The 21,406-nt window shown below is 40.7% G+C and overlaps 1 protein-coding gene across 12 annotated transcripts in view; it reads left to right on the top strand.

The window, feature by feature from the left end:
- LTBP1 (latent transforming growth factor beta binding protein 1) overlaps positions 1–21,406 on the top strand; it is a 276,190-nt gene that overhangs the window by 231,373 nt on the left and 23,411 nt on the right. For all 12 annotated transcript variants that reach the window (XM_077343424.1, XM_077343401.1, XM_077343391.1 and 9 more), the window contains 5 exons: positions 6,023–6,205; positions 7,729–7,815; positions 11,124–11,252; positions 13,781–13,921; positions 14,367–14,537. In XM_077343424.1, coding sequence (XP_077199539.1) covers positions 6,023–6,205; positions 7,729–7,815; positions 11,124–11,252; positions 13,781–13,921; positions 14,367–14,537 — 711 coding nt within the window. The remainder of the gene's footprint in view (positions 1–6,022; positions 6,206–7,728; positions 7,816–11,123; positions 11,253–13,780; positions 13,922–14,366; positions 14,538–21,406) is intronic.

The following is a 21,406-nucleotide window of genomic DNA, read 5'->3' as shown; positions in this document are numbered from 1 at the left end:
GGTGTCAAAACTGCTGTGGTTTGTGGTGCTTTCTAGTGGTTGGTGGGGTTTTGCTCTTCAAGGTTCTGGCTCTAGGTCCTTTGGACGTATGGCCTACATCCAATGAAAATGTGTTCTTTGGTGGCTAAGGTATTGCGCTTTCTCTCACCTTGGGAGAACTGGTTTAGTTCAGCTGTATTTCTCTGACACTTGATAGTCTTGGTTTGTTTTTTGTCGGGCAATGGCTATTACCACAAAACCACTGAAGTTTATGAAATTCAGCACTTTATGGAAAACTGTAATTATCTGATGAGGAGAGACCACAGACTAGACTAACAAAAATAAAATAGCACTCAGCTGGGTGTTTTCCCTACAGTACACTTATTGACCTTGGCAAAATATTAAAGGAAAAAAATGTGTTGTAAGTGTGCTAAATTTGAATAAATATGTCTGCCAGTTTGTATCCACCGAAACAAACATGCATTATCTTGAAGAGTGCAAATTCTGAATGTTGGATAACAGTTAAAAACAAACACCTTAGTTTAGCTGGAAATATTTTATGCACTACATCAGTAAGATATTTAGTAGACATAAGTACCCAAAAATATTTATCAACACTTATTAAAAGCAGCTTAAAGCAATAAAGTTTCATGAAGTACCTCACTTATGCAGACCCATAATTCTAGGACCTTAAAGATATACATTGGTAGTTTGTTTTCCTATCTCTGAGGGAGCCCAGTTTTCTAGAGCAGTTCTGTTCTGTGTCAGTCAGATAAATGGAAACCTGCTGATTTTGAAGTGTAAATCAGATGACTAGAATTGTCATATTCTTTGATCATTCAAGGTACAGCAAAATACATATGGATAGATAAATACAATAAATAATACATTACTAAGTTCATGTCCTCCAACCAGTTACATTTTCTTTTGCAAATTTCTTGGACTGGTCTTCGTTGAAATTACATCAGTACTAAAGTTAACCACAGTTAGTGTTAACCAAGTTTCCATTTATTCAGACGAATGCCATTTTGGGCTGTATCAACAGGGGCATCACATCAAAATCACAAGATGTCATAGTCCCATTGTATACGGCACTGGTCAGACCACACCTGGAGTACTGTGTGCAGTTCTGGAGGCATCACTTCAAGAAGGACATAGATAAAATTGAAAGGGTACAGAGGAGAGCGATGAAGATGATCTGGGGCCAAGGGACCAAGCCCTATGAAGATAGGTTGAGGGACTTGGGAATGTTCAGCCTGGAGAAAAGGAGGTTGAGAGGGGACATGATAGCCCTCTTTAAGTATTTGAAAGGTTGCCACTTGGAGGAGGGCAGGATGCTGTTTCTGTTGGCTGCAGAGGAGAGGACACGCAGTAATGGGTTTAAACTACAAGTACAACGATATAGGCTAGATATCAGGGGGGGAAATTTCACAGTCAGAGTAGTTCAGCAGTGGAATAGGCTGCCTAAGGAGGTGGTGAACTCCCCCTCACTGGCAGTCTTCAAGCAAAGGTTGGATACACACTTTTCTTGGATGCTTTAGGATGCTTAGGGCTGATCCTGCGTAGAGCAGGGGATTGGACTAGATGGCCTGTATGGCCCCTTCCAACTCTATGATTCTATGGTTTGATACAACCCAGAGTTAAGGAGCAACTGCTGGTTACGAACTGCCTGGTGAGTATTTGTTAATTGTGATTAAATTCAGTATGATGAAACCACAATTAAAGGTGGTATGGGAAATTTCCACTGCTTTTGTTTTGATAGAGGGTGGAGGGTGGCTCTGTCAAGTCTTGATCCTTGTACTCAGCTCACCCCACTCAGCCAGAGAAAGATAGAAGGAGGTAGAAGGAACTACATCAGTGTAGGCATGCACAAGGTTACCAAGGCAAGGAACCTGAGCCACCACAGCCAGAGCTGACACACAGACCTGGCTGCAGCATGATTTGAGCTGCTGTAGGTGCTGGTCATGGACTTGAGTGCTTGTGAGCTTACCTGCCCTGCCTGAGTTGGATGGGAAGAAAAAGCCCAGCCATCAGCTTCCTGCAAGCTGCTTGGATGGGAAACTGTCTGCTCTTTTGCAGAGATGGACAGGTGGTTAGAGGCCAGGCAACTTACATCAGATGAATCACTGTTGGCTCAGGTGGGCAAAGAGCTTCAACTTCTCCATGGGCCTGTTGGGCACAAAGTCTAGCAGCAGCAGTGGAAGAGCTCTTGGTGGAAGAGGCCAGATCTGGGGATCAGCAATAGATAAATGGTTGGCAGTCGTCTATTCATCTTTCCTCCTTTGTGGTGAGGTGGAATGAGAAAAAGGAGCAGGAGAAGAGGCCAAACAGAGAAGGCAGGATAGGTAATGAGAGAGCTGCCATGACCCCAAGCAGACAAGGAGCAACTACTGCCCCCATGTAGGGTGCTCCCATGTGGGATACCACAGGGGGTGATACTCTCCCCCACACTTTTTAACATCTATGTGCATCCTCTAGCCCAGCTGGTCCAGGGCTTTGGGCTGGGATGTCACCAATATGTGGATGACATGCAGCTCTGCCTCCTAATGGATGGATGGCTGGACTCCCCTCCAGAAACATTTGCCAGTTGTTTGGAAGCAGTGGCTAGATGGCTCAGGCAATGTCGTCTGAAACTCAACCCCTCCAAGATGGAGGTCCTGTGGCTGGGTAGAAAGGGGCAGAAACAGGCAGCATGTTTCCCATGCCTAGATGGGGTGCAACTAACACCTGCACTGACTGCCAGGAACTTGGGGTTGATCTTTGATGCCTCACTTTCCATGGAAGCTCAGATCATGAAGGTAGCCCGAACATCATTTCTCCATCTGCTCCAAGCGCAGCTACTAGCGCCCTACCTGTTCTCAGAACATTTGGCCACAGTGATTTATGCAACGGTCACTTCTAGATTAGACTTCCGTAACTCTCTCTATAGAATCATAGAATCATAGAGTTGGAAGGGGCCATACAGGCCATCTAGTCCAACCCCCTGCTCAACGCAGGATCAGCCCAAAGCATCCTAAAGCATCCAAGAAAAGTGTGTATCCAACCTTTGCTTGAAGACTGCCAGTGAGGGGGAGCTCACCACCTCCTTAGGCAGCCTATTCCACTGCTGAACTACTCTGACTGTGAAAATTTTTTTCCTGATATCTAGCCTATATCGTTGTACTTGAAGTTTAAACCCATTACTGCGTGTCCTCTCCTCTGCAGCCAACAGAAACAGCATCCTGCCCTCCTCCAAGTGGCAACCTTTCAAATACTTAAAGAGGGCTATCATGTCCCCTCTCAACCTCCTTTTCTCCAGGCTGAACATTCCCAAGTCCCTCAACCTATCCTCATAGGGCTTGGTCCCTTGGCCCCAGATCATCTTTGTCGCTCTCCTCTGTACCCTTTCAATTTTATCTACGTCCTTCTTGAAGTGAGGCCTCCAGAACTGCACACAGTACTCCAGGTGTGGTCTGACCAGTGCCGTATACAATAGGACTATGACATCTTGTGATTTTGATGTGATGCCCCTGTTGATACAGCCCAAAATGGCATTTGCCTTTTTTACCGCTGCATCACACTGCCTGCTCATGTTTAGTTTACAATCCACAAGTACCCCAAGGTCTCGTTCACACACAGTGTTACCTAGAAGCGTATCCCCCATCCAGTAGGCATGCTTTTCATTTTTCTGACCCAGATGCAGAACTTTACACTTATCTTTATTAAATTGCATCTTGTTCTCATTTGCCCATTTTTCCATTGTGTTCAGATCTCGTTGAACTCTATCTTCCGGAGTATTTGCCAGTCCTCCCAATTTGGTGTCATCTGCAAACTTGATGAGTAGTCCCTCCACCCCCTCATCTAGATCATTAATAAATATGTTAAAAAGTACCGGACCAAGCACCGAGCCCTGAAGTACCCCGCTACTCACCTCTCTCCAGTCTGATGAAACACCATTGACAACAACTCTTTGAGTGCGGTTCTCTAACCAATTCCCTATCCACCTAACTATCTGAAAATCCAGATTGCAGTCCTTCAACTTATCCATCAGAACATCATGGGGAACCTTGTCAAAAGCTTTACTAAAATCCAAGTAAATGACATCAACCGAATTTCCCTGATCCAGCAAACCTGTTACTTGGTCAAAAAAGGAAACTAGGTTGGTCTGGCAGGACCTGTTGGAGACAAATCCATGCTGACTTCCTTGGATCACCAAATTGTCCTCCAGATGTTTGCAGATCGCTCCCTTTAATATCTACTCCATTATTCTCCCCACAACAGAGGTCAGACTCACTGGTCTGTAGTTTCCTGGGTCATCCTTCCTCCCTTTTTTGAAGATCAGAATAATGTTTGCTCTCTTCCAGTCCTCCGGGACAACTCCAGTCCTTAAAGAGGTTCCGAAGATGATGGACAAGGGCTGTGCAAGTTCTATGGAAAGTTCTTTGAGTACTCTCGGGTGCATTTCATCTGGACCAGGGGATTTGAACTCATACAGTGCAGCTAAATGCCTCTCTATGAGGGCCTGCCCTTGTCTTTGACCCAGAAACTGCAGCTGGTACAAAATGTGGACATCTTTGAGGACCCATATTCCACCGGTGCTATGTCAACTGCACTTGTTGCCAGTTTGCTTCCAGATAAAGTTCAAGCTTTTGGTTTTGACCTTTAAGGCTATACGCAGCACGAGTCCTACGTATCTGAAGGACTGCTTATCTGTTTATCCCCTCCACACAACTCTTCGCTCTGTGGGTAGGAATCTGCTGGCTGTTCCGGGCCTCTAGGAAGTTTGCCTGGCCCCGATCAGGGCCAGGGCCTTTTCAGTCCTGGCCCCAGCCTGGTGGAATAAGCTCCCAGAAGAGCAGAGGGCCCTGACGGAACTACCTAGGTTCTGCAGGGCCTGCAAGACAGAGCTCTTCCTCCAGGCATTTGGTTGAGGCTGGGCAGGTAACCTGGGTTGTCAGCTGTGGGTCCCCCCTGGCTATGCATTGAGATCAACTCCTGGACTTATATTATCTTAAAGAGGGCTATCATGTCCCCTCGCAACCTCCTTTTCTCCAGGCTGAACATTCCCAAGTCTCTCAACCTATCTTCATAGGGCTTGGTCCCTTGGCCCCAGATCAGGTTATGCCTGGACTCCCAGGCTGGAAGAGTAGAGCTGGGACTGCCAGATCCTTTTTGCAGTTTATGCCACCATTTATTGTTCTCTTCATTGTTTGGTAATTTTTATTTGGGAATGATGGGGTTTTATTGTGATTATTTAATGTTTTATATTATAAACCACCACAGACTGGCAATTGCCATGAGTGGCGGTATATAAATGAAAACTAAACTAAACTAACCACTAAGCAGTGGAAGAGCCCAGTAGAGAAAGAAGTAGCAGCAGCTGGTTTTCCTCCCTCTCTTCCTTGTAGAGTAGGAGATTTCTTCCTCCAAAAGCAAAATACCACTATTAAACTTTTGAGATCTTTCTGAAGGTGCTTTTCACAAACAGGGCTGCTAATTTTTCCATCAGCCCCTGCTCCTTTACTTTAAGAACAACTTATTCTGAAGACATGGTTGCCGATTTCCACATTATAAAATAGCGTTGCCTGCTTTGTACGAATTGGTCTCTTACTAGGTCAGGTTTTCCCCTCACCAGTGGGTAGCTCTGCCAGTGAATCCATAAGAAAAGAGTTTGGTGCACATTTGGAAAGATGAAGATAAATAATGTTCCCAGGTCCACTCTCACCACTATTTTAAATTCGGGACAGCCTTGTATATGAGTACTGACACTTAAAAAAAAACAAAAAACAATAGTACATACAAGATTTTAAGTTTAAGAGGATGGATGAAACGACAAATCAGAGAGATGAGACCTTTCAGTTCTATAATGGGGTTTTTTAATCACCTTAATCAAGGTTAATAGATCACCCAGCATTAAATCCATACAAATTGCTTCCAGGGAGTTATAAGCTGATACATGTAGTGAATTATAGTAGCTTGTGCCCATGGGATTGTGAGATTTTATTTCTGAATTTTTCATTATTTTTCAAGTATGATGTAGTTTCTTTCATTTGGTTTTGTTTAGATGTACCAGTGGACACCAAGGAACTGGCTGATGAAAAGAAGGAATGTTACTACAATTTAAATGATGCAAATTTCTGTGATAATGTCCTAACATCCAATGTTACCAAACAAGAATGCTGCTGTACTTTGGGTGCTGGCTGGGGTGACAACTGTGAAATATTCCCATGTCCTGTGCTTGGAAGTCGTAAGCATCAATTTTCCATTCTCTGGTAGTTTTTAAATGTTGATAACACCATAATATGGGATCAATAATAGGCTGCACCATAACTGAAGTGAGGAACGGAAACTGGGCAAAAATATATCTCTTTCATTTACTGTGCTTATGGATGAGCGAGGTACAACATTGTCTTCTTCCCAAATCCTTTAACCCTCGGCAGAAAGCTTTCAAAGCTGGGGAAAGTAGGAAATATCCTCTTGAGTGAACTCCTTCTACTCTTGCATCCATAGGATTCAGTACCTTATATTTATTACCCTATTTCAGATGTTCTTTTATTTATTTAAAATATGTTACAGTTCTCTCCTAATAATTTGGATATTTGCCAGACTATTGTTCTATAGCTACTCAGTTTATTAGAATAAAAATTGGCATGTTAATTTATGATTGTACTGTATTTTGTATAAACTATAATTGTACCTGTTCAGCTTGCTTAAAAATGAAACTTCAGTCAGAAGAGCATAAACATGAGAAATACAAGTGATAAACAATAGTCCCAAAATGTTGGTTAAATTAATAACTTCTTTATATACACAAGCATCCCATATTTTTCTCAGCCATGGATGTAGTCTTATAGATAGATGTAATATAATCATCTATAAGAGCCTCTTGTGGCCCAAAGTGGTAAGGCAGCAGTCATGCAGTCTGAAGCTCTGCCCATGAGGCTGGGAGTTCGATCCCAGCAGGCAGCTCAAGGTCAACTCAGCCTTCCATCCTTCTGAGGTCGGTAAAATGAGTACCCAGCTTGCTGGGGGGTAAATGGTAATGACTGGGGAAGGCACTGGCAAACCACCCCGTATTGAGTCTGCCATGAAAACGCTAGAGGGCATCACCCCAAGGGTCAGACATGACTCGGTGCTTGCACAGGGGATACCTTTACCTTTAATATAATCATGCACACATTATTTCTTTTGATGATCCTGGATGCAGCAGGATCTGATACTTATGCATATACACACAAATGTTTTGAGGAGGCCCAAAGTTGAAGCTTGGTTTGTGGATTGTGGCTTTCCCCCCAGTTCTAGCTACGGTACATCACACAAGGAAAAAGTGCCAGTTCTTCAGATCCCAAGGCTGGTTTTTTCCCAAATAAAAGCAATGTCTTGTTCACATTCTTACCTTAGCATAAGCTTTGAATCACTGGAAGCTAAATTACGTCTGACAGCAGAAAGCTGGCCGAAGAAAAAATCACTGAGCTCAAAACTGTAAAACTTGTTTAATTTGACACTTGGCTATCTCCCACACAGTTTATGTCATTCCCTCCATGATCTGAATCCTACAGTCCATCTTGCATTTAGGTTGGTTGGTGTGGCAAACTGGAGTGGGAGAGTTAAGATTCCCCAAATTCCCATGTAGCTAATACTGATTTTTCCAGTGAAGGGCAATAGTGAAAATAAATAATATAAAATGAAAGTTAGAGAAAGAGAATGTTATGGAAAAGTCATCATCTATTTCTTGTCATGATACATTGATACATTTCTGATTCTTCCCAGCTGAGTTTACAGAACTGTGCCCTGAAGGGAAAGGATTCATACCCTCTGAAGATCCATCTTATGGAGCCATTACAGAAACTTACAAAGGTCAGCCCCATTTATAGAGACTTGACCAGTATTTTGCAGATCCTAGAAAAAATTAGACCAATTTTCTGTTTTGAAAAAGAATTGTACCAGGCTTTGCTGAAATTTGATTTTTGATGCACACATCAGTAAAAGAAGGACATGAGAGGTAGGAAGTCCTTTAAGAACTGTTCACAGCCATTTTTTCTTGATCTTCCGCTCATGCAGCTTTTTTAAGAGAATGAACTTTTCTGCTGTGTGATTTCAATCAATCGAATTCTGTAGTAAAACTAAGGAAATTACAATAGTAAGTTAGCTGATCGAATTTGGCTGCAAGATGACAGTAAGGGCGAATTAAGTCTTCTTGGTGCCTTTTCTCTGAACTGGTGGGGGAGAGGGACTGCATCTCCATTTCCAGGAAAATGGCCAATGCACCATAATTTGTCATACTTTGCTAGCAATTGTTGCAGGGAATGTCCACATGGAGCCAGATTGAGACTGCTCATGAACACACACACAAATGTTCTAAAGAGTCTCAAATTTGAAGCCGGCCAATCTGTGCAGCAACATGTTATACTGCAATCAAAATTCACTTTCATATATTTATGCATGGTTTCTTAGAGCAGAATGTGATTATTGATGCACATTATATCCAAACTGGACTAAAGCAGGAGAACCTTAGCAATAGGGAGTATATTTTCTCTCCAAACCGTACCTCCCATTTTCTTCCTTTTACACAGTAATCTAGAAACAATTCCCAAAAAAGAGAAGTTTCACATGCAGGGCACAAATATTATTGGTAGTGCTATTTTTATAAGTATGAACACTTGGAGAGAAATGCAGTTTTTCCACTGAAATATTTAGATGTTTATGCAATTAGTACAGGCAAAAATTGTAGTATGTGCCCATTAAACTCAGTGAACTTCGGGCCTATTCATTTTGTCATGTTCCAAAAATAAGTTACTCCCTAAGTACATTATATCCTGATCTTAAACTTTAGTATCTAACAGGAAACACCAATATAATGACCATAAGATACTAATATAATGTCATGGTATGTGGTGATGTGATCAATTTGCATGTATCTTTCAGTATCCTTCAATATAATATATAGTTTACCATCAAATTAATTTTTTTCCTGCAAGCTGCAGTGTTATTTCTGACTCCCAGTCTTCTAAAAATCATTATTTTCATATTATGGATGTCTTCTTGTAATATTTTCATTAAAAATCTTGAAGCTGTTCAATTTCTGGATGAGTAGCTCAGAAATATTTATGTAGCCTATTCCTCTCTGGAACACTGAACATTGGAGGGGGGGGTTACCTATAGAGAGTTCAGCAGATATATATGATATATTTTGTTCTTGGCATCATTTAAACTGTTACTGTGATATAAATGAAGAGTAATTCTATTCATTACAATGGGTGTACAGTTGAGTAATTTGGCCTACTTTATGTGCTGCTCCCGTGGCCTCTTGTGGCGCAGGGTGGTAAGGCAGCCAACATGCTGTCTGAAGCTCTGACCATGAGTCTGGGAGCTTGATCCCATCAGCCGGCTCAAGGTTGACTCAGCCTTCCATCCTTCTGAGGTCAGTAAAATGAGTACTCAGCTTGCTGGGGGGTAAACGGTAATGACTGAGGAAGGGAATGGCAAACCACCCTGTATTGAGTCTACCAAGAAAACTCTAGAGGGTGTCACCCCAAAGGAGACATGATTCGGTGCTTGCACAGGGGATACCTTTACCTTTATGTGCTGCTCCCACTTGTCTAATTCCCAATTGAATAAAATAGTATATTAAATGCATTGTGAAGTACAAGAAACAAGATTGGGAAAATAAATAAATTCTAATTATAACAAAAAATAAGGAGTATGAAATAAGTCTTATAATTTGTACAAACTGACAATTAGTCCATTTGCATACTGTCTATTCAATCTACTAAGTATGAGCTTCATTGTTATATGTAAGACGTTACAGCTACATGTCTGCAGAGTGACTTTTCCTAAATTTGTAGAAATGTCTGTCACTTTATGTCAAAAGCCCCAAGATAGCAGAGTGATAAGTTCCTTTTGAATTCTGTGCAGCAATATTTATAGTTATGGCTGTGTGGAGGAAACCACCTTCGCTGGAATCTTAAGAGCAGGGATCAAAACCAAATTGTTAATTCTCAGAAGGATTTTAAATCAGACACAGCACAGAACAAGAAATGGGGCACTAAAGTTGGATGTTTTCTCAGCCAATATAAGCAGAGAGAATGAAAGTAGTTACAGAAAGTGAAAATATGGTGAAGTACTTGACAAAGACAGTGGGTTTCAGAGCACTCATTCAAGTAGTCCATTTGGCATTAGCAAAGATGTCCATTCAGTGCCACTTAAGGTGGACTTGCGCCACACATGGGAATAGTGTTATGTGATTGGAAAAACAGAACGTGTTTACATAAGTGAAGTGTTTAATGGGATTAAAGTTGTACAACTAAGTATGTATATTAGTGAAATGCAATAACTGCAATTTTATGTTAGTCTGAAGCTACACAAACCTTTCAGCCAGTACAGCACTACTGAAGGATGCTAAGTAGGCCCAAAACACGGGCCCAAACAAATTCAGTTGCCTCAAATGTATAGCTGCAGTCATAAATCTGGATATACTGGGGGGAGGGGGGGAGAAATAGCAGAAAACAAAAATCAGATTGCCAAATAAAGACAGAATCAGTTTGAGTTACATTTATTAAAATCTGAGCCCGTAAAGGCAAATGAGTACAAGCTGAAAAGTGAGAATAGCAGTTGCAGGACTACCATGAATCCATGTCATTTAGTAGCTGCTTGTGGCTTTTGCTATGATCTGTCAGCCGTGGACCTGGAAGTAAGCTATACCTCACCATCATCATGTGTGAACTCTGTTCATTTCTAGGTACATGTGCATAGGGCAAGAAATTGTAATGCTTTCGGAATAGGTCAATGAGTGGGACTCTAACTCCTTTCAGGTACTATTCAAAGAGACCTTTTAACCACAGCTAGCTAGCTTTAAAGATAGTTTAACACATCAGAAAATAAACTAAAGTCTCCAGATCATCCGTGTCTTGAAAATAAAGTACAGTATATCTCAACAGTGGCTTTAGGAAAAGGGCTTTACTCTGTTATGTATTCAGTTAAATACTTTGGCAGATGAATGGAAGGGATGCAGTCAGAATCTTCCCTGTTCTGCACTTCTCTTCTTCTTCTTGTATAAACCAGGGGAATAACAGTGGAGCATAAAACCACTTCAGGTATCCACAACCTTACTTTGGCAAGATAGTTCCTCATAACCCACTGACTTTTTGCCTATGTTTTCTCTACAGATGCAGATGAATGTCAACTGTTTGGACAAGAAATATGTAAGAACGGCTTCTGTTTAAATACACAGCCGGGCTATGAGTGTTACTGCAAACAAGGCACATATTATGATCCTGTTAAACTCCAGTGCTTTGGTAAGTATGCATACTTTTACCATGTGCCTTCAGGGTCTGCATTTCTAGCCAGTATTGTGAAAGGTTAACAAAAGTGCCTAACTCTTGCCCGTCTATATGGGCAATGCACTGTTGTTACCAATGACTTCATTTCAAATTAATTAATTTATTTATTATTACATTTTTAGTCCATCAGGGTGGATTGCAACATTAAAAAGCATGCACTTTAAATGTACAAAATTTTAAAATCTTAAGTTTTAAAATTTAAAAATATGATTTTTAAAATATCAAAAAACCTGCTCTGCCCTCTGCCATATCCTTATCAAGATAATCCCTGTGATGAAAATTAATTGGATGGATTTGAACAAGAAGACCAACAAAATTCTGATGTTACTCCATATGATCCTTCCAAATTAAGAGAGGGGCTATGGCTCAGTGGTAGACTATCCCAGGTTCAATCCCCAGCATCTCCAGTTTAAAGGATGAGGTAACAGGTGATGTGAAAGACCTCTACCTGAGTCCCTGGAGCACAGTTGCCCGACTGAATACACAATACTGATCTTAATGGACCAGTGATCTGATTGAGTATAAGGCAGTTTCATGTATCCCAGCTTATTTGCAGAAATGTCTCTGTGAACTGGACTGTATTTCAATATGTCTGACAACAGTGCATTTGATTGTGGTGGCTCAGAGTTGTTGCTCAGGACTTTGACAAGTACACTCCAGTTCACCATATGATCCTATGCACGTAGAAAATTGGGACGGGGAAATGGAGTGGATCTTATACATACAAAAAATAATAAGTAGCTTCCATGTGAAATGTATTGCTTCTTTAGTACTGTATAATAAAAATGATAAAATACTCTAAAACAGCCTCTCTCAAATTTTTTTACCATTGAGAAATGGTAGGCTTTGAGAAACCCCAGAAGTGTCACAATCATGCAGAATATGATGGAGAAGCATAGCTGTGTATAGGCCTCTCTGGGGTCCCTCTCCTTCCTACCCACTCCAGGCCTATCATGGGCCATTTGGAGGGGGGGCAGGTCGATATGAACATATATGGTCATATCACCTGATTAATGTATTTTTAAAACATATATATAATTAACTCCCACCCATTCAAGAAACCTTCCAGGACTGTCAAGAAACCCTGGCTGAGACAGCCTGATCCAAGTGTTAAAAATCTCATAGTTAACAGCTCCCCAAACCTATTTTTATATTTATTTTGCTGAGAGTTGCTACAAAACTGACCTTAGTAGAATACTGACCTTAGTAGAATGTTTTCTGCTGTGTATACATGCTACTACAGCCATGACAGCTGCTATCTTACATGTAAAAAACAACTTCCATCAATGGCAGTGAGAAATGGGATTAACCAAGAGGGATCAGGTCTCTACACTTTTAGGGATACAGAGTATGTTTTGAGCTGCGCTGTGTAAAGTCACATCTGTTGAATGTCCAGCAGCATCTACTGTACACTGATAGGGGTCACAAGCCCATGCTGAGTGTTGCTGAGCATTCGGCAACCAAGTAACTGTATGGTGCAGAACAACTGTCGGGTGCTTTCGAGCAGTGCACACCGGTAAGGGCATGTGTCACTTTCATTTGTTGCTCAGCCTCCAATTGCCATGTATCCACAGCAGTCAGCACTGTAGTTACACCCTGCTGTGCCTGGTTTGGCCTTGTTTCAGAAAATATCTCACTGAGAACAGCAAATCTTGGCAAGGGTGCCGAGCAATTGAAACTGGCAATATCTGGAGCAATATGCTAACCCTGAGGGAATTCAGTTCATCTCTAGTGCCTAACTGTCATTTGTGGATTCTTGTTCCACAAACCTGAGCATACTTAACTGAGTTGTACACCAGCCAGCCCTTTATATTTTATGCTTGAATCTGTTATTGGACTCATCTCTGGTAAGTGAACTTTCCTATTTGCAAAAAATCTATTTGAGGAAATGAGTATTATTAAGTTCAGATATTTCCCCCAAAAAGCAGTGCCCAATATGCAATATGGAATAGCCATTCACACTCCTGCTCATCATAAATGTACTCTCTGTTAGTCTGTGGAACTGCCTAATTTACTTTATGCCATTTTCCTGAAAATTATTCCTAGTCATGACCTTGATTTTTTCAGTTTAAACAGAAAACCATTCTACATGGAATAACATAATAAACGGAAACCACAGTAAGATGCTAATTCCATCTTGGATCCAAAACACTTTTTTCCTGATGTGAATTTTCTTGTAGTGTTGCTGCCCCTGTGTAAAATAAGTTAACAGAGGAAAGCTGAGGTGTAGTATTTTTATATTTGTTAAGATAAGATCATGTTGCTTATGGTCCTGCAGCCTGTTTACCCTTGTTGTTTGAAGAAAGGAACACATATGCAATTTTTCTACATCGTGCTTGCTCATAAAAGCAGCACAGAGCACAGGCAAACACAAGCAAAATCCTGGGTGAGCTTTCTTTCAGTTTCTGTAGATGAAAACACATATTATTTTACAGTAGTCATCTTGTTGGACAATGATGTTCCTTTTCATTTCTGTTTAATAGATACGGATGAATGTCAAGACCCTAACAGCTGTATTGATGGTCAGTGCGTCAACAATGAAGGGTCCTACAGCTGTTTCTGTACGCACCCAATGGTCCTAGATTCCACAGAAAAACGATGTATCAAACCAGCAGAATCTAGTGGTATGCCTTCTTGCATACATTGTGTTGTTATGTCAGCAAGGATCAAGTTACCTTAAAATCATGATATTCCTTTCTGAGATAATTTGAAGCCATAAGCTCCCTGTTCAGCAAAACTTGGAATGGGTGGGTCGACTGAGGGGAATGAGAGGTGCAGGAAGAGGCAGCATTGTGGGGCTCTCACATTGCTGGACAGGATTTATCATGTGAAATGGGCTGGTATCAAAGGATTTACAGGTGAAATAGAGCCTTAATCTTGATTCTTTATGGCTTCTGTTAGCTTATCAATTAACCTGTTATTAAAACTTTGTCTTTATTTGGTGTCATTCTAACTTTGTGGACAATATGCATAGAGCTTCTTGTGATGTAAGTTTGGACTGTATTGTACTACATGAAGTTTGAAATACTAAGTGCATTGCAATGGTTACAGATTTGTTTTACATTTCAGAACAAACTGAAGACACTGATGTCTACCAGGACCTTTGCTGGCAACATCTGAGTGATGATTTTGTTTGTAGCCGGCCTCTTGTTGGAAAACAAACTACTTACACAGAGTGCTGTTGTTTATATGGTGAAGCATGGGGCATGCAGTGTGCTCTCTGTCCCATGAAAGACTCAGGTGAGACATTTACTAGTGATTTGGGGGATATTTCATTATTATTTATTTATTTATTATATTTATATGCCGCCCTCCCTGGGGGCTCAGGGCGGTTTACATAATAACATAAGAACAATACATGGAAAATTAAACTCATATTGTGCAAATCCTTAACTTGGCTGAAGATTAGGTCACAAGATATTTAGAATTTCATTACCCACATAGTTCAGAAGATGAGATGACACACTACTTCAATCATATGGTAATTCTAGTTGCTTAAGAACCTTCTAGTGTCAGTCCCAATTACAGAGGCAATTCAGATCTTTACCTCCTTAACTGGTGTGGGCTTATTTCTACCAGGTGGCATTTCCCCTTCATTCTTTGTTGTTGTTGTTCCCCCTGCCTCCAGTAATTTTCTATGTGTTTCTTATGGTGAAATTAAGATTTCTTCGCAGAGGGTTAGAGGTTGACCTTGAATCAGGACCAAATCTTTGTGTTTCCTATTAATATACTGCTGCCACCTTCTTCATTTTTTTATTTACCCTTCGTTTCCTAGAAAGGAGGCCACATAGCAGGGTCAAGACCACCTTGGAGAGAAATGTCTTAGGATAAATCTTTCCAGTCTCCACTGGTTAGGGTTATAGTTTGTCCCCTTATTTTATCAAAACTTGGTCAAGCATGTGTGATAATTCTCTGGGCTACAAATTCATCAGTCAAACCAGTAATGCCAAATGACCATTTTGTTAGGGTGCATACAGATGAGGGGAAGATTACTGAAACATGTAGACTCAAAGAAAAGTCTAAAATTATCAACTAACTTGATTATATGCTTGAGACTCTGGACACTTCATTCTATACTTAACAGATCACAAGAGGAACAATTCTATCTTTATTCCAAGGAAATCCACATTTTATGAGCCTAAGGGGCTTCTTTGGATCCCTGCATATTTCGAGGCTCCTGAAACCCATTAACTCCTCTGAAAGGCTGAGAGACGTTCCTTCTCTTAAATTAAGATGGCATAATGAGAAATTATTTTCTCAAAGACAGAGTAATGGGCATCACCTTGTACAAATTGTGGGCTGCTGCTGAAGTGTCAGAACACATGCCATTCAGTGTCAGATAAAAGCAATTAACAGAACAAAATGAGAACAATAATATACTTCCAATTTATCTAGGTTAACCAGGGCATCCCTTGTAACATAAGGAGTCCAAAAAAGCATAAAACCTGTGTACATCATAGGCATACTTGCTTCCTATTCTTTCAGGAGTTCATTTTGTAACCCACCATGAGCCAGCCAGTCAGAGTGGCAAATAATAGTTTAAAAAAAATTGATACAAGAAAAAAAAATATTTAAGAAAACACTGTTCTACAACATCCATATGAAATTGTATCACTCAAGACAATTTTAAGGTCTATTCCGCACAACTTAACTGTAGCTGAAGTCTTACAGTTTGTAAACACTATTATTTTAGCGTTCCACATGACATCATCAACAAACCGCAAAACTCCCGCCAAACTCCAGCAACATTTGGAATTTTATAGCACTTTTCTGGATTCCCCCCAAAAGCAGCGCTTAACTTCTGAGCACAATCTGCAACACATCAGCAAAAGACATGTGCGTTCTCAAAATAGTGGTAGAAAGAATGTCCCTCCCTAGCTCCTGCCCCTGAGCTTCCAGAGACGGGATCGCCATTTCCCCCCCCCCCATAAACCGCTGAAAGCAATGAATAAGCGAGCATGAGGCTTCTTCGGCTGAAGTCCCTTCACAAGCAATTCAGAAGTGTAAAACAAAGCTCCCTTCTGCAATTTTCTTTAAACTTTCCAAGCACAATACAGCCTCCAGTTCGACACTGCCCATAATTTTGGCCAGAAATTGCACCCATTGCAGGGGGAAAAAATTTTTTTTACTTGAAGAGTGTGTAAATGATTAAGTGCAAGCTCCAATGCCAGCGAAAAAGGTCTTTCTGAGACAATGAATGCACAAATATTCATTGCTGCTGGTGTTTTCGGGTTTTTAAAAAACAGTTTTTAAAGAGAAAGGGGCTTTTTGGAAGCACAAACACAACAGTTCATTGGCTGTTCTGTTTGATTGGGGCCGGCAGAAGCGCGGGGGAAAATTGCCTCCTTTGTTGTGATTCTGGCGAGACCAGAAACCTGTGGGGAATAAATAGACCGCTACTGGGACTTCAATATTCCACTAAAATTGCAGGTGTGCGGAATGACAAAATTCCACTATTAATTATAGCATTTCTGCATACTGCAAACATTTGGCAACATTGGTTGTTGTGTGGAATGGACCTAATTTTTAAGATTGTATACCAGTTCTACAACACAAGGGGATTTTTTAAAGAATTTATAAGAATTAGCATTTATAAGAATTAGCAGATTTCAGAAGGATGTTTGACATTTACTTTGTGGGTGTTAAAATTTCCTCATAAAACTTACTTTATCAAGATGAAAATCCCATGGTGATTCATCACACACAGACTGATGCCAATAGTTTAAGTGTATGAACATTGATAATCAGTCAAAAATATATCAAGCTTTAAGTTGGGGAGGAGTATAAGTGCTTTTTACATGATATGAGTAGAAAATGAAACGTGTTCTGAAATACAATATAAAACTAACAGAGTGAAAACTAACAGTCATATTTTCCAAAACGTTAGTTGGTTATTTAGTTAGTCCTCTATCAACAATATTTTCTCTGCATTCCTTAAGCTGAAGCAGTATATTAAAACATTCATGCCAGTATATTAATGTAATACCAACGTAATGTCACTGCTGTTCCAAATAAAACCATGTTTTGAAAAAACTGGCATAGGAAGCATCAAAGTTATGTACTTTTAACTTTGGCCAGATAAATAAGTCCACCAAAATACACTGGGATTCTTTTGCAAACAAAGCTATTAATGGATTGGTCACTGCCTCTTTGGGGAAAACTGCAAATATTTATTAACTTTGTTGCCTGCTGCCTCTAAAGAAAAACAGCCTTTTGGACTCTTTGTTGAAGACTATAAAGGGAAAGATGAATGTGCTGGAGTATTAAAGGGGGCAGTTGCAGTCTCTCTGTCTAGATAATGCCATGGGAGAATTGATGAATACTTGTATCCCCTGCAGAGCTGGTGGCCTACATCATGTTATGCTCATTCATTCTGTTGTCTCTGAGACTCTCAAGTCATTCCTGTATTTTCACTCCCATGAAATTCAATGAGATCATTCATTAAACCTATGGCATACCTTATTAATTACTGACTGTGCATATGGTGGCCAGAATCTAGAGAGACTCAGACGCCTGCACTGTTTGAACAACCTGAACTGATTTTGCTTTTTAAGTTTTTACTCTCCATCCAACCACACTACTAAATTTTAAATTCTCTTGTGTGATACCAGGGTGGTCTGAGTGGGAGGGTAAATGGGGTGCTACATAGCATAAAATGAAAACAAAAGTGTAATGCATGCTCACTATGGATTCTCTGGATCATAGCTTCTGGGCTTAATACTAGGACAGATTTTATGGTTGCCAGGATTAAAGCATTTCATGAATTGTTCACTGGAATTTATTGCTATGAGGCCTTTTATTAAAAAGTATAATATTTTTGATTGATTGAATTCTTTTCTCAAAGATTCAGCTTCAGAATCTACCACATCACACTGTAAAAATCAGCCAAAGATGAGCTTGCTTATGGCAAGGGAGAATAATCTGAAATCTGTGAATTTACTGTGATTTAGCAGTCTCAATTGTGAAATGTGAGTTTTTTGTCTTTCATTTCACATCAGCAAGACATAGGTATTTCTGCCAAGGGCCCTATAGATGCTCTGTAACTTAGGAAATTAGGTTTTTAAAAAATCTGTCCCAAATAATCATTACTATAAGAAAAGCAAGGGTATTTACCTAACTACTCAAAAAGCTAATTCATGATCAGATTTCCCCAGCAATTTAAAAAGAAAAATAGCACCTGCATTCAGGGGAGCTGGGGGAAGGGGTTGTCCATAATTACTGATAGCCTTAGAAGGAAAAATTATGCTTATCTCCCTCCCTCCCTCCCTCCCTCCCCTGGCTCCGAGCAGACTGAAAGTGTGGGAGTTTCAATGGTCAAACTATGTAGGAATGTTCCCTCCACCAACTGTGGATCAGGGTCCTGCATGGCTGCTATTTCTATCTGGAAAATTGTGGTAAATTTCTATCCTGTATCTGCTAGTATCTTCTAGTAGACAGCCACCTTGACTGGGCAACTTTCAAGGGGAAGTGGTAGGATATTCAAGTTGCAAATGAGAACTAGTGTAGTGGTTAGCAGGTTGGCTCTGGTGAGCTGGTTTCTTTACATTCTGGCTCTGCTATGAAGCATACCGCTTGCTCAACTTCACAGCATTGATATGAGGAAGGAAAAAACATGGAGTGTTACCCTGGTCCACAGAAGGGAGGGTACGGTAAAAATGTGGTACATAAATCAACACAAACATCTAACCCATGACTAAGCACTGCAGTCTAGGGTTGATAATTGTGGCCTTTGGCCTGTGCATAGTTAAGAGTTGTGTAATAGACTGATTCTGATGGCTTCTCTTGATGATTTATTAAGAGGAGAAAGAAAGCCAAAGGGATAGGCTACTTTTATATTAAGAGCATAATCCACAAATCCTACTGCTCTGGCCTTCCATAATTACCTGGTGTCACACATCTAGTGCCGTCGGCTTGTGGTTCCCATCTGTTATTATTGCCGGAGCAAGTCATGATAATTTCAGGAAATGTTGCGAAGCCACTAGACCGTAGTGCACACCACTTCCCTCAGCTGCCTGCACAGACACAGGAGGAATATGCAGTTCCTAGGCAGGCTAGTGCTCAGGAGGAGTCTGAGGTTACAACTCAAAGCTTTATATAAATAGTATGCAGCATATACAGAGATTCGAATATATAGAGACTAATCTGACCATTTGCCCAAATTTAAAACCAGGAATTATTACTTGATCCCACATACAACCAGCTGGGTGACCTTGGGCTCGCCACAGCACTGATAAAGCAGTTCTGACTGAGCAGTAATATCAGGGTTATCCCAGCCTCACCCACCTCACAGGGTGTTTGTTGTGGGGAGAGGAAAGGGAAGGCAAATGTAAGCCACTTTGAGCCTCCTTTGGGTAGAGAAGTAGCATATAAGAACCAACTCTTCTTCTTCTTCTTCTTCTTCTTCTTCTTCTTCTTCTTCTTCTTCTTCTTTAAGGGGGGGTGTTAATTGGCATAATGTAGTAAAAGCAATTGAGGGCAAGAGAAAAAGGGGACAACAGAGAATGAGGTGGCTGTCACCAAAAGCAGTCAGTGCAAACTTAAATGGACTTCGAGGAATGGTAGAGGACAGGAAGGCCTGGAGGATCATTATCCATGGGGTCGCATTGGGTCAGACACAACTTCACAACTAACAACAACAACAACAACAAGTAAGTATAAGGCTTGGTAAACCATTAGGTTATATGCTAATACCCCCCCACCCTCATTCTATTTTACAGAATTTCCCCCAAGACAAACATAGAGCTGAATTAAATGTATGAAAGAATCATTTTGCCCTGTCTTTAGCATTCAAAGTGATATTGTAGTGATATTGTTGGCTCAGGAAAAACTTTCACACTTCTTGACCAGAAGGTCATAGGTTCAAATTCTGTCTGGGGAAACTAGAGTTGCCCCATATTAGAATTTTAGATTTATATATGGATTGGGTCAGATTTACTACTGGAGCTAAATGTATATTTCCCAAATCCATGAATGTTTTGAACATGAATTACCAAAATAAGAAAAAGATTAACACTGGAAGATTTAGAACATGAAACATAGAATATATATGCTTTTACTCAAAGTGCATGGTGCTTTGTTTCAGTGTGAAGCAGTCTTTTTAAATCAGAAATTTCTTGTAGTCAAAGATGTCTGTCACACATGACAAAACTCTGGGCCTCTGAACAAGGTTACTATTATCTGTCTCTTTCAAAAATTGTTATGAAATTAATCCCCTACTTCTGAAAGTTTTGTTTTCAGGAAAGTTTTTGGTTGCCTAAATCCTACAGTCCTACAATCCTCCAGTGGAAAGTGATCAGTAATGCACAGAAAGGAGACGGGGGGGGGGGGGGCTGGTTGAGAAAGGGAGAACGTTAGTTGTGTCCTTGAGATTGTGAGTTGTATCACCTGTGCTCAATGAGGCAGTAATCAAACCTTTTCTGAAAAACACTCCATTCCATATTGGTGAATTTTCAGTGAGCCTCCAATCTTCCATACTTGGGCAAGGTGCTATGGGGTGTGTTTTTTTTCTTAGCTCATGGAGATCTTTTTGAAGAGACTGAGGGCCTTTTCGCACGGGGATCTTTGTTGCAAATTGTTTGCGGAATGAAAAATCGCCATTTAAAATAGTGGAATTCGTCGTTATGCATACCTGCCTTTGTAGTGGAATCAGTTGCGTTTTTTAGCGTTTCCCACAGGCTTCCGGTCTCGGCAGAAATCGCTAGAAAGGAAGCGCTATTGCCAAGCTCGTCCCGCCCCTGGCCGTCAAGCAGCCAATGGGCAGCCGTTAGCATGCTCCCAAACAGCCCCTTTCCCTTTAAGAAAGGTTTAAAAAAAAAAAAACGACCCATAGCAACGAATCTAGGTAGATTCGTTGCTACGGAGAGACCCATCCAGCTGCCTAATGTGAGCTGTCGTTTGATTGTATGATCGTTTGCACGCTGCCTCGAGTGATAAAAAAAAAATCCCCCCCCCCTCTCACGGGCCCGATTTTCGGCTGAATTTATGTGTAAAAAATAAAGGGACTTTATTTCAGCAAACGGGCTTTTATGTGGTTTGTGCTTAGTGACTAAAGGTGAAGGACTGAAGCCAGGGAAGCCTCTAAACAGAAAGAGGCTCGCTGGTGCGTTTAT

This window comes from Paroedura picta, chromosome 1 (genome assembly GCF_049243985.1).
Source record: "Paroedura picta isolate Pp20150507F chromosome 1, Ppicta_v3.0, whole genome shotgun sequence".
Lineage (NCBI taxonomy): Eukaryota > Metazoa > Chordata > Lepidosauria > Squamata > Gekkonidae > Paroedura > Paroedura picta.
The sequence above is the reverse complement of the archived record's forward strand: the minus strand, read 5'-3'. Positions and strand labels throughout refer to the sequence as shown.